The sequence below is a fragment of the Oncorhynchus tshawytscha genome, linkage group LG31 (assembly GCF_018296145.1).
Source record: "Oncorhynchus tshawytscha isolate Ot180627B linkage group LG31, Otsh_v2.0, whole genome shotgun sequence".
Taxonomy (NCBI): domain Eukaryota; kingdom Metazoa; phylum Chordata; class Actinopteri; order Salmoniformes; family Salmonidae; genus Oncorhynchus; species Oncorhynchus tshawytscha.
Window position 1 is genome coordinate 21,617,055 of NC_056459.1, and position 16,446 is coordinate 21,633,500.

Below are 16,446 nucleotides of genomic sequence, written 5' to 3' on the forward strand. Positions count from 1 at the left end.
GGTTAGGTAAGGGTTAAGGATGGTGTTGGGGTTGGGGTTAGGTAAGGGTTATGGTTGGGGTTAGGTAAGGGTTATGGTTGGGGTTAGGTAAGCGTTATGGTTGGGGTTAGGGGTTAGGTAGGGTTATGGTTGGGGTTAGGTAAGGGTTATGGTTGGGGTTAGGTAAGGGTTAAGGATGGTGTGGGGGTTAGGTAAGGGTTATGGTTGGGGTTAGGTAAGGGTTATGGTTGGGGTTAGGTAAGGGTTATGGTGTGGGGTTAGGTAAGGGTTAAGGATGGTGTTATGGGGTTAGGTAAGGGTTATGGTTGGGGTTAGGTAAGGGTTATGGTTGGGGTTGGGTAAGGGTTATGGTTGGGGTTAGGTAAGGGTTAAGGATGGTGTAGGGGTTAGGTAAGGGTTATGGTTGGGGTTAGGTAAGGGTTATGGTTGGGGTTAGGTAAGGGTTATGGTTGGGGTTAGGTAAGGGTTAAGGATGGCCCAAGGATTCCGGATAGCATTAACCTTGGAACAAGGAGTGAACAGAAAACAGCTCAGTCCCCCTACTGTAGGCAGGGAGAGAAAGGGCAACCAGGCACAAACATTCCCCCTCCCCCATGATTCACATTGGTGTCATATTCATACAGCTAAAGCTGTCTCTCTTTCAGACAATGATTTGAGGCGTTACCACCATTTGGTAGCAAGGGGGCGTTGGAGGTACAATGACAAAGTCAACTGCAAGTCAAATCATTTGCAGCGAGGCACAACCCCATGGTGATGACGGAGTTCAATGTGGCGAGTGTCAACGTCCTGTGCCACATCCACCATCCATTCCAAGCTACCTCCGGCTGGCTCTTGGATAAAAAGTCAGATTCAAGGAGGGCTTGATCCATCGGCCCCCTCAGTAAGAGCCATCTTTAGGCACCAGGGAGACTCATCACACCCTTCCCCTGGTGGAGCTGCTTAGCTCACTCCATGATTCATAGTTCTCATAGTTCAGTCACAAAGTGCATTGGCTGTGGACTCATCCATCGTCGTTATCCATTCGGGTCAGATCGATCAGGTGGCAGGCAGTTGATTGGCTGAGGGTGGAAATGGGGGTCACATGATGCAGCACTTGTTCTTGAAGATGTGTGGGTCTTTGTAGCGCAGTCTCTGTTTGGGGCGGTACTTCTCCAGGTAGGTCAGCTGCTTGCTGTTGATCGCCCCTCTGCGCTTCCTGTAAAAAAAAAAGAAGTCACATTTATATAAGGAAATGGCAACCTGTTCTCATTCTGAGAAATCTTCTATCCAGGTATGCCACTTGAGTTCAACATCTAAACATAGTGAGCAGGCAGGCTATGTTGTTCAAACAGTTGGTGATGGACAGGAGGGTGTGTACATACATGAGTTAGCTGGTAACATCACAAAAACAATGTGCACACTTCAATGTGGTGGAAGTCCATGAATTGTTGTGATTCTGGATGGTCAGATGGCTGGCAACAACGGCAAGAAACTTCCATGTGGGGAATCATAAGTGGCTGATTTCAGCTAGTTTCATCTTGTTCTTAATACCATGTCCATATCATGTCAATGCTAATATGGCAGAAATTCGCTAGCTAACCAACAACTGTAAGGATGCACGTGAGAGACAAGTGCTCATTGTGCAAATGTATTTGTATGTTTCAATAAATATTGGAGACAAAATATAGTTTATATGTTGTCAACATTCTAAGCCAACCCGCCTGTTTTGCCCCACAGTTGCGCACACATTGGTTTTGTTGCTAAACTACCAACCCGTCTATACAGTTCAAAGGTTCTACCTACATCCAAGTTGGCTAGACTTTAAATATACAGATTAGCTGGCTACTCACTAGCACGTGGGCTTGTGCTTGATAGATTGTTTATGAGACCTGTGTTAATTTTCTATAATGCCTGCTACCAGACGTTTGTCATTATTAGTGGATGTGCATGGTTCTGGTAAAATGTGTAAGAAAAATTGCATTTTCATAGACCGACTTGAAAGCCAGATCAGTGAAAAACAAAAAGCAGGTTAAATTTTGGTAAAATAATTGAATTATTATAGTTGTGGAAGGCTTATACACTAAACAAAAATATACATGTAAAGTGTTGGTCCCATTTTTCATGAGCTGAAATAAAAGATCCCAGAAATTTGTCATATGCACACAAATCTTATTTCTGTAAAATGTTGTGCAAATTTGATTACATCCCTGTTAGCGAGCATTTCTCCTTTGCCAAGATAATCCATCCACCTGACAGTTGTGGCATATCAAGAAGCTGATTAAACAGCATGATCATTACACAGGTGCACCTTGTACTGGGAACAATAACAGGCCACTCTAAAATGTGCAGCTCTGTCACACAACACAATGCCACAGATGTCACAGATGTCTCAAGTTGAGGGAGTGTGCAATTGGCATGCTGACTACAGGAATGTCCACCAGAGCTGTTGCCAGAGAATTTAATGTTCATCACTTCATGTTTTAACATGATAATGCACGGCTCCATGCCATAAGGACATGTTCACAATTCCTGGAAGTTGAAAATGTCCCAGCTCTTCCATGGCCTGCATACTCACCAGACATGTTTAGGATGCTCTGGATCAACGTGTACATCAAAAAGTGTCCCAGTTTCCGTCAATATTCAGCAAGTTTGAAGAGGAGTGTGACAACATTCCACAGGCCACTATCAACAGCCTGATCATCTCTATGCGAAGGAGATGTCGTGCTGCATGAGGCAAATGGTGGTCACACCCGATACTGACAGATTTTCTGATCCACGGCCCTACATTTTTCTTAAATATCTGTGAACAACAGATGCATATCTATATTTCCAGTCATGTGAAATCCATAGATTAGGTCCTAATGAATTTATTTCAATTGACTGATTTCCTTATATGAACTGTAACCTCTTTGAAAATGCTGCATGTTGCGTTTCTATTTTTGTTGAGTATACAGTTGAAGTCGGAAGTTTACATACACCTTAGCCAAATACATTTAAACTCAGATTTTCACAATTCCTGACATTTAATTCTAGCAAAACATTAGCTGTCTTCGGTCAGTCAGGATCATCACTTTATTTTAAGAATGTGAAATGTCAGAATAATAGAGAGAATGATTTATTTCAGCTTTTATTTCTTTCATCACATTCCCAGTGGGTCAGATGTTTACATATGATCTCAATTAGTATTTGGTAGCATTGCCTTTAAATTGTTTAACTTAGGTCAAATGTTTCGGGTAGCCTTCCACAAGCTTTCCACAATAAGTTGGGTGAATTTTGGCCCATTCCTCCTGACAGAGCTTGTGTAACTGAGTCAGGTTTGTAGGCCTCCTCGCGCGCACACGCTTTTCCAGTTCTGCCCACAAGTTGTCTATAGGACTGAGGTCAGGGCTTTATGATGGCCACTCCAATACCTTGACTTTGTTGTCCTTAAGCCATTTTGCCACAACTTTGGAAGTATGCTTGGGATCATTGTCCATTTGGAAGACCCATTTGTGACCAAGCTTTAACTGATTTCTTGAGATGTTGCTTCAATATATCTACATCATTTTCCTACCTCATGATGCCATCTATTTTGTGAAGTGCACCACTCCCTCCTGCAGCAAAGCACCCCCACAACATGATGCTGCCACCCCCATGCTTCACGGTTGGGATGGTGTTCTTCGGCTTGCAAGACTGCCCCCTTTTTCCTCCAAACATTACGATGGTCATTATGGCCAAACAATTCAATTTTTGTTTTTTTCAGACCAGACCATTTCTCCAAAAGGTACAATCTTTGTCCCCATGTGCAGTTGCAAACCGTAGTCTGGCTTTTTTATGGCGGTTTTGGAGCAGTGGCTTCTTCCTCGCTGAGAGGCCTTTCAGGTTATGTCGATATAGGACTCGTTTTACTGTGGATATGGATACTTTTGTACCTGTTTCCTCCAGCATCTTCACAAGGTCCTTTGCTGTCATTCTGGGATTGATTTGCACTTTTAACACCAAAGTACGTTCATCTCTAGGAGACAGAACACGTCTCCTTCCTGAGCGGTATGACGGCTGTGTGGTCCCATGGTGTTTATACTTGCATACTATTGTTTGTACAGATGAACATGGTACCTTCAGGCATTTTGGAAATTGCTCCCAAGGATGAACCAGACTTGTGGAGGTCTACAATTTTTTTTCTGAGGTCTTGGCTGATTTCTTTAGATTGTCCCATGATGTCAAGCAAAGAGGCACTGAGTTTGAAGGTAGGCCTTGAAATACATCCACAGACACACCTTCAATTGACTCAAATTATGTCAATTAGCCTATCAGAAGCTTCTAAAGCCATGAAATACTTTTCTGGAATTTTCCAAGCTGTTTAAAGGCACATTCAACTTAGTGTTTGTAAACTTCTGACCCACTGGAATTGTGATACAGTGAATTATAAGTGAAATAATCTGTTTGTAAACAATTGTTTGAAAAATGACTTGTGTCATAAACAGAGTAGATGTCCTAACCGACTTGCCAAAACTATATTTTGTTAACAAGAAATTTGTGGAGTGGTTGAAAAACAAGTTTTAATGACTCCAACCTAAGTGTATGTAAACCTCCGACTTTACCTGTGTATAAAAAGAGAGCGAGAGCAAAATTGTTGCATTTTATATTTTTGTTCAGTATATTTAGCCTAGGTATAATTTTATATTATTCCTGACTGTTGGAAATGTAGTGTATCGACCTTTATTTGTGCAACAAAGCTTAATTTGAGAAAATCAAGTAATTCTTTAATAATTTCTTTCACATTTGTTTATCCATTTCACTTGCTTTGGCAATGTAAACATATGTTTCCCATGCCAATGAAGCCCCTTGAATTGATAAATATCATGAATTGCCCATAAATTTGAAAAAAAAAATCAAGATATGATTTTTAGGCCATATTGCCCAGCCCTAGACAAAAATACATAATCTGAATCTGAAGAGGTTGAAATCCTCTCATAATAGGGCCATTTAATTAAACAAATACAGATACATAAGTAATTTAATCATAGTCAAAGAATAGTTTGTCTGACGGCCATGACAATGAATGTAATATTACTCAAGAGCAACAACCCACTGGGCACTGACGTCAATTCAATGTCTATTCCACATTGGTTCAACGCAGAGGTGTGGATTTGAGTCCCATGACATCGACTTGATACTCGACTTACTCGACTTGGTAGAAAATAAAATAACTGAGACTTGATTTGGAGCCTCAAGACTCGGGACTCGACTTTGACTTGAGAATGATAGTTTGAAATTCTATGGCCAGGTTCTGTAACGTTTTGTCGCTCATTTTTGTGGCACAGACTCTGTGGATTAAGCTACTCCATCGCACTTGCAAAAAAACTAATTGGCTAGTGAAACGCACACTCAGGACACTGATTCGACAAGTAAACTGTCAATCAACACAGGCCGGGTGAGCTTGCACAGTGAGAAGATTTTTTTTGGGGGGGGTGTGAAACTGAATGTGAAAAATACATATAGCCTACCATTTGTATTTTATATCTTTACCTTTGCTTCTTCGATCTGGTCACTAACATAGGCCTATGGCATTGCACTAAATTCTTGTTTCAAAAACAATCTGGGCCTCAGAACCAAAAGGTTGGGCATCTCAACTGTTGACCAATGATCAACTTTGGCAAGCAAAGGCGGGCTCAGATATCTAGATTAGCGACCAGAAAGCGATTGTTTTATTTTCTCTTTGCCAGAACAATAGGAACTTGTATCTTGCTTGTGACTGGAATAATAGTGACTTAGTCCCACCTCTGGTTCAACGTAATTTAAATGATGTGGAAACAGCTTTGATTCAACCAGTGTGTGCCCAGTGGGAAGTTGCATAACATTACTGCAGTAGATGATGATCAAGCAATGGTTTGATATAACAAAGAGAGAGAAGAGAGAGAAGAGAAGAGAGAGAAGAGAGAGAAGAGAAGAGAGAGAAGAGAAGAGAGAGAAGAGAAGAGAGAGAAGAGAGAGAAGAGAAGAGAAGAGAGAGAAGAGAGAGAAAGAAGAGAGAGAGAGAGAAAGAAGAGAGAGAAGAGAAGAGAAGAGAAGAGAGAGAAAGAAGAGAGAGACAGAGAGAGAGAGAGAAAGAAGAGAGAGAAAGAAGAGAGAGAGAGAGAAAGAAGAGAGAGAGAGAAGAGAGAGAGAGAGAAAGAAGAGAGAGAGAAAGAAGAGAGAGAGAAAGAAGAGAGAGAGAGAGAAAGAAGAGAGAGAGAGGGAAAGGAGAGAGAGAGGAGAGAGAGAGAGAAAGGAGAGAGAGAAAGAGGAGAGAGAGAAAGGAGAGAGAGAGAAAGAAGAGAGAGAGAGAGAGAAAGAGAGAGAGAGAGAAAGAAGAGAGAGAAAGAAAGAAGAGAGAGAGAGAGAAAGAAGAGAGAGAGAGACAGAGAGAGAGAAGAGAGAGAAAGAAGAGAGAGAGAGAGAAAGAAGAGAGAGAGAGAGAAAGAGAGAGAGAGAGAAAGAGAGAGAGAAGAGAAAGAAGAGAGAGAAAGAAGAGAGAGAGAGAGAAAGAAGAGAGAGAAAGAAGAGAGAGAGAGAGAAAGAAGAGAGAGAGAAAAGAAGAGAGAGAGAGAAAGAAGAGAGAGAGAGAAAGAAGAGAGAGAGAGAGAGAAAGAAGAGAGAGAGAAAGAAGAGAGAGAGAGAGAAAGAAGAGAGAGAGAGAGAGAAAGAAGAGAGAGGGAGAAAGAAGAGAGAGAGAGAAAGAAGAGAGAGAGAGAGAGAAAGAAGAGAGAGAGAGAAAGAAGAGAGAGAGAGAGAGAAAGAAGAGAGAGGGAGAAAGAAGAGAGAGAGAGAGAGAGAGAGAGAGAGAGAGAAAGAAGAGAGAGAGAGAGAGAAAGAAGAGAGAGAGAAAGAAGAGAGAGAGAAAGAAGAGAGAGAGAGAGACCTAGTCAGGTGTACAACTGGAGGGAAGGAGGGAGAAAGGAAGGAAGGAAGGAAGGAAGGGGAAGGAAAGGAGGGAAGGATATCTAGTCTGTTGTACAACTGGAGGGAAGGAAGAAGGGAGGGAGGGAAAGAAGGAAGAGAGGGGGGATACTCACTGTCTGATGAACTGGATGGCATCCTCATACTTCATCCCACTCTCGATCAGTGCCAACGCCACCAGCACCGGGGCTCTGCCAAGACGGAACAAGCACAGCAGTCCCAGTCAGAAACTACCACTTGCTGATTACCTGCACAAACTGATAGAAAAAGATCTCTTTCTTTGATTATGTTCCAGATGGGACGCAAAGGGTCCCTAAGCATAGCCTTGGGAAGTGGGGGATGCTGAGGGTGGGACATAGAAAGGCTACTCCATGTTTGAAACAATACGTATGTGCCTGTAGTTGGCTGTGTGTGTGTACACTGTCCCATTCACGACCTTTTCAAACAGCACAATCCTTGCAAGGCACGGACAGAGCCACGTGCTTTAAACCAGACAATCTTCCACTTCCAGTAACCAGTTTAATCCACAAAAGCTTTAGCTCAACACTGCTTCCTAATAAGGTGAAGGGAAGGGGGCTCGTCCGCTATAAACTCTGAATTTTGTGTTCTTTTTAATGACGAGGGAGGATAGAGATTTCTAAGTGGCCACAAAAACATGGCAGTTCAGTTCTCAGCATAATCAGGGGCAGACTAACAGATCAATCTGCGGCCATCAAGGTTTTTACTGTTAGACACACAAATCCAAAAGACTTGACCTAAACTGAAGCCTGCAACCCCCTTTTAGTGAGCCTCCCCTCATAGAAAAAGGGTACAAGTGCTGAAAAAGTGTTTCCCCATCTGAAACACATGAAAAAAAAATTGGTCCAAGAAAACATTGGCACCCTTTCAAAAGCCGAGGCTAGCTCCTTGGGGAAGAAGAGACGTGCGTCAGAGATGGGGATTCACCGCCCCCAAACCAGACCGCCAGGGGCGGTGGCCCCTCCCCCCCACGTCACTGTGTTTTATGACTTTACCCCCCACTACATTCTGTTGAGCCGTATGTTTCTGGTGTTCGGGTGTGTGTCTCCTACAGTATACACTTCAAGCAGCTACACTGTGAGTGTGTATGTGTGTGTACCGCCACATACTCAAAGATGAAGGATGGCAGCAGCCACACAGTGTGTATGTGTTTATAGAAAGACTGATCAGTATAATACTGTCGTATTGTTCAAAAACGTGTCCCAGTTGGGCGGTTGTTAGCTACAAGTCACTTTCTCCCTTCACAGCTTCTGAGAGAATGGAGGGAAAGTTAGCCTAGTTATCCTTCACTGAGAGCTGGGCTGGGGCCTGATATAATCACTCAAAGGAACAGCAGATTCAATTATAGGGTATTAGCCCCCGCTCCTCTCCGACTGAGGCCGGGCCTGATCCCAGCAAAAAGAAAAAGGAAAGAGCCCAGCGTTTGCATGTTATAGCGGGAACCGGAAAAACAAATGCCTCCGAAAAGCTTCCTTCCTGTTTCGTCTTCAGACTCTCCCGGTGCCTCTAATAATACTGTGGGATTACTGCCTTACTGCGGCACCAAGGGGCCGGTTGGTGTTGACTTTGGCCCAGTGCTAGGCTAGAGGAGGAGGAGGAGGGGGCTGATGTCATGCAATAAAATGCAAATGAATTACTTCAAAAATCATACAATGTGATTCTGTTTTTTTGTTTTAAATTCCGTCTCTCACAGTTGAAGTGTACCTATGATAAAACTTACAGACCTCTACATGCTTTGAAAGTAGGAAAACCTGCAAAATCGTCAGTGTATCAGATACTTGTTCTTCCCACTGTATGTTGTAAACTTTCATTCGTAGACTAGGTTGTAACAACCTCATGATGGGTATAGGGAAAATTAGAGTATCATGTAGTAGCCTAACCCTATTGATGTTACATTGAACTGGGTGAATGGAATATGAATAACAGTCATCTAATATGCTCTAATAAAAATAAGGACGTGCTCATAAAAAATAAATAATAATCCTCCATGATCTTAAACAGCACCGACTGCCACTGGGTGTTGGGTACAGTTAACCCAGGTTTAACCAACTGACTGTCAGATTAACATGGTAAACACTGTGCAAGCTCAGTCTTTGCAGTGACAGTCAACACAACCTCTTGGGTCCTGTTCCCCATGATACCTTGGTCAACAATGCCCCCTTGATCTGATTATAAGCAATGACAGGCATAATGACTCAAACACTGTTGTCTATTCACATCAAACTAAATTAATTTATTGGATATAGGGGGCGCTATTTTAATTTTTGGATGAAAAACGTTCCCGTTTTAAACAAGATATTTTGTCACGAAAAGATGCTCGACTATGCATATAATTGACAGCTTTGGAAAGAAAACTGATGTTTCCAAAACTGCAAAGATATTGTCTGTGAGTGCCACAGAACTGATGTTACAGAAAAAACCCAGATAAAAATCCAATCAGGAAGTGCCGCATTTTTTAAAACCGCCTCATGCCAATGACTCCTTATATGGCTGTGAAAGAGCTAGGAGTTTTCCACGTTTTCCCCAAGGTGTCTGCAGAATTGTGATGTATTTGTAGGCATATCATTGGAAGATTGACCATAAGAGACTACATCTACCAGGTGGTCGCTTGGTGTCCTCCGTCGCAATTATTGCGTAATCTCCAGCTGCAGTATTTTTCCGTTTGCTTCTGATGAGAAGCCGACTGCCACCACTGATAGATTATCGAATAGATATGTGAAAAACACCTTGAGGATTGATTCTAAACAACGTTCGCCCCGTTTTCTGTCGATATTATGGAGCTAATTTGGAAAAAAGTTTGGCGTTGTAAGTGACTGCATTTTCCGGTCTTTTTCTTAGCCAAACGTGATGAACAAAACGGAGCTATTTCGTCTACACAAATAATCTTTTTGGAAAAAATGAACATTTGCTATCTAACTAAGAGTCTCGTCATTGAAAACATCCAAAGTTCTTCAAAGGTAAATTATTTTATTTGAATGCTTTTCTTGTTTTTGTGAAAATGTTGCCTGCTGAATGCTAGGCTTAATGCTATGCTAGGCTATCAATACTCTTACACAAATGCTTGTGTAGCTTTGGAAAGCATATTTTGAAAATCTGAGATGACAGTGTTGTTAACAAAAGGCTAAGCTTGTGTTTGAATATATTTATTTCATTTCATTTGCGATTTTCATGAATAGGAAACGTTGCGTTATGGTAATGAGCTTGAGGCTATGATTATGCTCCCGGATACGGGATTTCCCGACGCTAGAGGTTAACTACTTTACTTTTTTCACTGACTGTCTCCCCTATATGTCCCAGGCGTGAAGGTACAGTCTGTGGATTTGTGAATCTGTTCAGTAGTCATTTTCAGATGTAAGTAAACAAAGTATCCCTTACATGCCCAGTCCAGCCACACGGTGCATCCTACTGGACCCCTACAGAGCATCCTACTGGACCCCTACAGAGCATCCTACTGGAGCCCTACAGAGCATCCTACTGGACCCCTACAGAGCATCCTCCTGGACCCCTACAGAGCATCCTACTGGACCCCTATAGAGTATTCTACCTGGACCCCTACAGCGTATCCTACCTGGACCCCTACAGGGCATCCTACTTGGACCCCTATAGAGTATTCTACCTGGACCCCTACAGCGTATCCTACCTGGACCCCCACAGAGTATCCTACCTGGAACCCTACCAAGTATCCTACCTGGACCCCTACAAAGTATCCTACTAGTCCCCTACAGAGTATCTGTAATGTGAATAAGCCTTTTTTAATCCAAAGCGATTTACAGTCATGCGTGCATACATTTTTACGTATGGTCGTCCTGGGAAACCCAATATCCTGGCGTTGCAAGCACCATGCTCTACCAACTGAGCTGGTCCCCTCACCTGCCCAGTCCAGCCACACAGTGCACGGCCACGCAGCAGCCCGGGTCTTCCAGGAAACGAGACCGTAGCAGACTCAGCCAGTCCTCCACCACCTTAGAGGGAGGGGGCGCACCGTCGTCAAACTGCCAGTCCTGGGGAGAGATGGAGAAATAGTGTTGACTGAGACCTTAGGTTTCAACAACGCACGAGTGGCGCAGAGGTCTAAGGCACTGCAGACCCTGGTTCGATTGCAGGCTGTATCACAGCCGGCCATGATTGGGAGTCCCATAGTGCGGTGCACAATTGGCCCAGCGTCGTTAGGGTTTGGCCGGGGTAGGCCATCATTGTAAGTAAGAATTTGTTCTTAACTAACTTGGCTAGTTAAATAAAGGTTCAGTTAAAAAAAACATTTAAAATTATGTTCCTGGGAACTAGTATGTTTTGGTATCTTATGCATATTGTTTTGTATGTTGTGTTGACTGCACTGTAAGTGTTCTTTGTTGTCATATTCAAAGCTTCATATATACGAATAAAGTCATTTGAAATGAAATTACCGATGACCACAGTGGTGGAAACATTGGTTTGTATGCCACTGCAATGCCAAGCACAGCACACCTATCAGTAAACAGAAGGAGCAGGCATCCTTCCATCTTTTGATTCAACACAGGGTAGGGTGACCTCATTTTGAGGTTGTGCGAGTGAGCCATAGCCCCTCTATAGATATCTATATGTTAGAGACAGTTCACCCTATCAGCAGCTTCCAGTCTAAGACACACATGGTTTATGGTACAGATTTGATTTAGCACAGCTGCCTGGGGACAGAGGGGTACAATACAGACGCAGATACAAAGCAGATAGAAACACACACAGACAGACAGACATGACGCAGGAGTCAGGAGGGTAGTGACGAGATAGGTGAGTGCCAGTCAGTCAGTGATTAGAGGCTTACTCACAGCAGCCCAGGGATGAACCATAGATACTGATCAGCCATAGAGGTCTGGACCCAGGGCCTGTTGATCTCCGCCCAAACAGTATCAGCCATAGAGGTCTGGACCCAGGGCCTGTTGATCTCTGCCCACACAGTATCAGCCAGAGGTCTGGACCCAGGGCCTGTTGATCTCCGCCACACAGTATCAGCCATAGAGGTCTGGACCCAGGGCCTGTTGATCTCCGCCCACACAGTATCAGCCGTAGAGGTCTGGACCCAGGGCCTGTTGATCTCCGCCACACAGTATCAGCCATAGAGGTCTGGACCCAGGGCCTGTTGATCTCCGGCCACACGGTATCAGCCATAGAGGTCTGGACCCAGGGCCTGTTGATCTCCGCCCACACGGTATCAGCCATAGAGGTCTGGACCCAGGGCCTGTTGATCTCCGGCCACACAGTATCAGCCATAGAGGTCTGGACCCAGGGCCTGTTGAACTCCGGCCACACAGTATCATCCATAGCGGTCTGGACCCAGGGCCTGTTGATCTCCGGCCACACAGTATCAGCCATAGAGGTCTGGACCCAGGGCCTGTCGGCCACACAGTATCGGCCATAGCGGTCTGGACCCAGGGCCTGTCGGCCACACAGTATCTCCAGGGAGGGAGGGACACACCTGGCTGTCTGGGGAGATTTTATAATGCACCACTGACTCATACATTTTAACGATAGTCCCACATAGCTACAACAAATACACAATGCAACCACACACATGCATGGTAGTATTACACACACACACACACACACACACACACACACACACACACACACACACACACACACACACACAGCCATGTAGAAGAACAAACAGGTATTAGAACAAAACAGTACACACACACAGAGCCATGTAGAAGAACAAACAGGTATGAGAACAAAACAGTACACACACACACACACAATTTGGTTTCAGCTGGTGTCTGCCGTTTACAGTAAACAGTGTGGAATTACCACAGTAAAACCTTCTGAGAGAGGAGATAGCCTCATCACACGACTGGACTCAGGAAAGCCCATAAATACATACAGGCACACAGATGGACGCACGCACAAACACAGACATGGAATCAAGCACCACCACAACAGACCAGTTCTCATTTGAGGGTTAGACTATTTATTTGCCTGAGCTGTGTCTTACACTGTTTTCCTGGGGTATTAGCATAAGCTCCTGAAGGTTCAATATTTGCAGTGTAGTACATGTTGTAAGCTACTGCATGATGTTGGCTGAGGTAATGTGGGACATGTCAACAGGGCAGGAACCACAGCAGCACTGGCCTACTTTGGGGACGAGGTATGGGCACACACATACACGCTTTCCTCGCACGCTCACACACAGTTCCATTCAACGTGACCTTGGAATGCTTTTTAGAATGTCAAGATGACCTGCGACAATTCCATGCCCTGAACACACACAATATACAACACTGTTCACTCATTAGCTATACCAGTATAAGGCCCTAGCTTTGAAAGCCTGTAGCCAAAGCAACTCACTGCATCAGAGCGACAGTGGAGAGGAGACACCGGATAAACAAATCACTACAGATTTCCAATCAATTCCTAGTTAACAGTGATATCCCCATCCAGTTTACATGTCTTCAGCTGAAAAGCGCCACGAACATCCCATTTTACATGACAACAGTTATTCAACAATTGAAGCAGCCATTAGTAATAACAACCATTCTCCCAGGGCTATGATAACAGAGTACAGCTCTGTCTGTCTGTCTGGTCCTATAGCTTCCTGGTTGTTGATATTTTATGTCACTGGACAGCAGGATTGGGGTCAATTCCAATTTAATTCCAGTAAATTCAATAAGTATACTGAAATTCCAATTATCCTAAATTATTTTCAATAAGGAAAATGTGGAATTGGGTTTACGTTTCTGAATTGACTGGAATTTAAATGGAATTGACCCCAAGCTGATGGCTTGATCGTGTACAAGCCTTTAACTAGATCTCTCCAGATTTCCCCTATATCACTACGGAGACAGAGGAAGGGGAGGGGAGAGGTAGGCAACTCCCTCCCATGCACTGTTTTTCAAGACTCTGGAGAGCAAGTACCAATTGCCATGATCCTCAATGTTTTCCAGTGCTCTGGCAGAAAGCGAAGTACAGCCTTCACATAAATAGCAGTCCATGGTGTTGTGCTTACGTAACAGCATACCCTGTAAATCTCTCCTTTCATATCCACACTATTCACTGAGAGAAAGAGGGAGAGAAAGATAGAGAGAGATTAAAGAGAGAGTGAGAGAGAGAAAATAGAAAAAGGAACAAATTTAAGAGGAGGCCACACGGGGTAACCAGGCTCTGCAGCTGCCATGGCAACAAAGGAACGTTGATGTACTGGTAATCAGAAACATGTGCCTTCAAGTTCAGTTACAGATACTGGTCTGAGTTATGTGCGTGTGTGTGTGTGTGTGTGTTTGTTTAGGAGTGACCCAGATGAGTCTTTGAAAGGGTTTTGGCTGCTTTCAGGTTGTTGGGTGTATATCAGTATTGATGTGTGTATGTGTGTTTGTTTACGAGCATATAAGGACGGAGCGTGCTCTTCCAGGAACGGGGCCCCAACCCCATTGCCCTCCTCTGAACACAGAACAGTCTGTTTGATAACACTCTGCCTCCTCCTTCCCTACACGGTCATGGCCTTAGTGGAAATAGTCAGCGGCGTCAAACAAACTTGACCAAAGAATGACGAAAATCATGAAATATGAAAGGAAAACGTACACATTATGGCGGCGCCGAAGATTCAGCACTGCCAAATGGACAGCGTGTTTGCACAGGTAGGTGGTTTAGCAACAAAACCGACACGTTTCCAACTATGGGGCAAAACAGACAGGTGGTTTAGAATGTTGACAACATGTAAACTATATTTATTTTTATTTATTTAACCTTTATTTAACTAGGCAAGTCAGTTCAGAACAAATTCTTATTTACAATGACGGCCTACCAAAAGGCCTCCTGCTGGGACAGGGGCCGGGATTCAAAATAAACAATTAAATAAATATAGGACAAAACACACATGACAAGAGCGACAACACCACATAAAGAGAGACCTAAGACAACAACATAGCAAGGCAGCAACACATGACAACAACATGGTAGCGACACAACATGGTAGAAACATTATTGGGCACAGACAACAGTGTTTTCAATGTTTAATTGAAAACATGAATACATTTGCACAATGAGCACTTGTCTAACATATAGGGTTGCACATTTTGGGGAATATTCAGGTGGAAACTTTGTGGAAATGAACGGGAATATATGCAAATTAATATTAATACCATTTAAATGTAGATGTTTTCTGCATTGGATATATTTACCATATCATATGGAGACAAATATAAACATTTTACCTTCTCATAAGTAGACATAATTGCAAATGATTAAATCCTTCAATAAAATATATATATATAATAATTTAGTTACGAATTGAACTTTAATTAAATGAGTTGACTCTTCACATGGGATGATTTCACTGAATAACAAAGGGGATATTGAATGATCCCCAATGATCCATTGCATCTCCCAAAAACATTTACAACATACATAAAATGATAGTCTAGAAACTAAAGCTTTGGTTGTCTCCCTCTCAGGCTTCCATGTCTTCTCCCTGGACCTCCTCAATGCCCACCTCTTGAACATCAGACTCTGAGGCCTCATCTTCAATGTCACTTTCCAACCTTGTTGAGGATGGCTCGTTATCAGGCTCAAAAAGCCTCAAATTTTCCCTGATGGCCACCAATTTTTTTATTTTTCAGCCTATTGCGTGCTTTGGTGTGTGTGATCCCAAACAAGGACCAGTTGCGCTCTGAGGCGGCTGATGTTGGTGGGATTTGGAGGATGATGGAGGCAACAGGAGAAAGAGCCTCAGATCCACAAAGTCCCTTCCAACAGCTGGTTGATGAGATATGTTGGCACAACTGCCATATTGCATCTCCAATCCAAAGCCCTTGCTTGGAAGTGTACTTCGCCAGACTGCCAAGAAGAACCTTGCCCTCATCCAGGCAAAGGTGGCGAGACGGTAGTGATGAAACCATAGGCCTTGTTGATCTCTGCACCAGACAGGATGCTCTTGCCAGCATACTTGGGGTCCAACATGTACGCTGCGGCGTGTATGGTCTTCAGGCAGAAGTCTTCACGCTTTTTGATGTATCTCAGAACTGCAGTTTCCTCTGCTTGGAGCAACAGTGAAGCGGATAGGGTGGTACGGATTTCTTCTCTTACATCTACAAGCAGAGTCTGAACATCAGACAGGATGGCATTGTCTCCCTCAATCCGTGCAATGGCGACTGCTATAGGTTTCAGGAATTTCAGGCTGCTTACCACTCTCTCCCAAAATACATCATCCAGGAGGATCCTCTTGATGGGGCTGTCCATATCGGCAGACTGTGATATGGCCATTTCTTGGAGACTCCTTCCCCTCCAGAAGACTGTCATCATGTTTGACAATACCACCCCCAACAGGTGTTGCTGGGCAGCTTCAATGTGGTGCTCTTATTCTTCTCACTTTCCTTGGTGAGGTTGATTGCTGCCATAACTTGATGAATTTTCACATACATACACGTATCCATTGTTTTCAGTGCCATGATGTCCTTGAGGAGAAAATTCAATCCATGAACAGCACAGCCAATGGGTGTGATGTGAGGGTAGGACTCCTCCACTTTAGACCAAGCAGCCTTCATGTTCGCAGCATTGTCTGTCACC

The 16,446-nt window shown here is 43.6% G+C and overlaps 1 protein-coding gene across 6 annotated transcripts in view; it reads right to left on the minus strand.

Annotated features, from left to right (window-relative positions):
• Window positions 1-371: 371 nt before the first annotated feature.
• LOC112229516 (protein tyrosine phosphatase type IVA 3) overlaps window positions 372-16,446 on the minus strand; it is a 109,617-nt gene continuing 93,542 nt past the window's right edge. For all 6 annotated transcript variants that reach the window (XM_024395385.2, XM_024395387.2, XM_024395383.2 and 3 more), the window contains exons 4-6: window positions 10,786-10,916; window positions 7,014-7,088; window positions 372-1,195 (exon numbers count right to left, since the gene is read on the minus strand). In XM_024395385.2, the coding sequence (XP_024251153.1) occupies window positions 1,078-1,195; window positions 7,014-7,088; window positions 10,786-10,916 (324 nt within the window). In that variant the 3' untranslated portion in view covers window positions 372-1,077. The remainder of the gene's footprint in view (window positions 1,196-7,013; window positions 7,089-10,785; window positions 10,917-16,446) is intronic.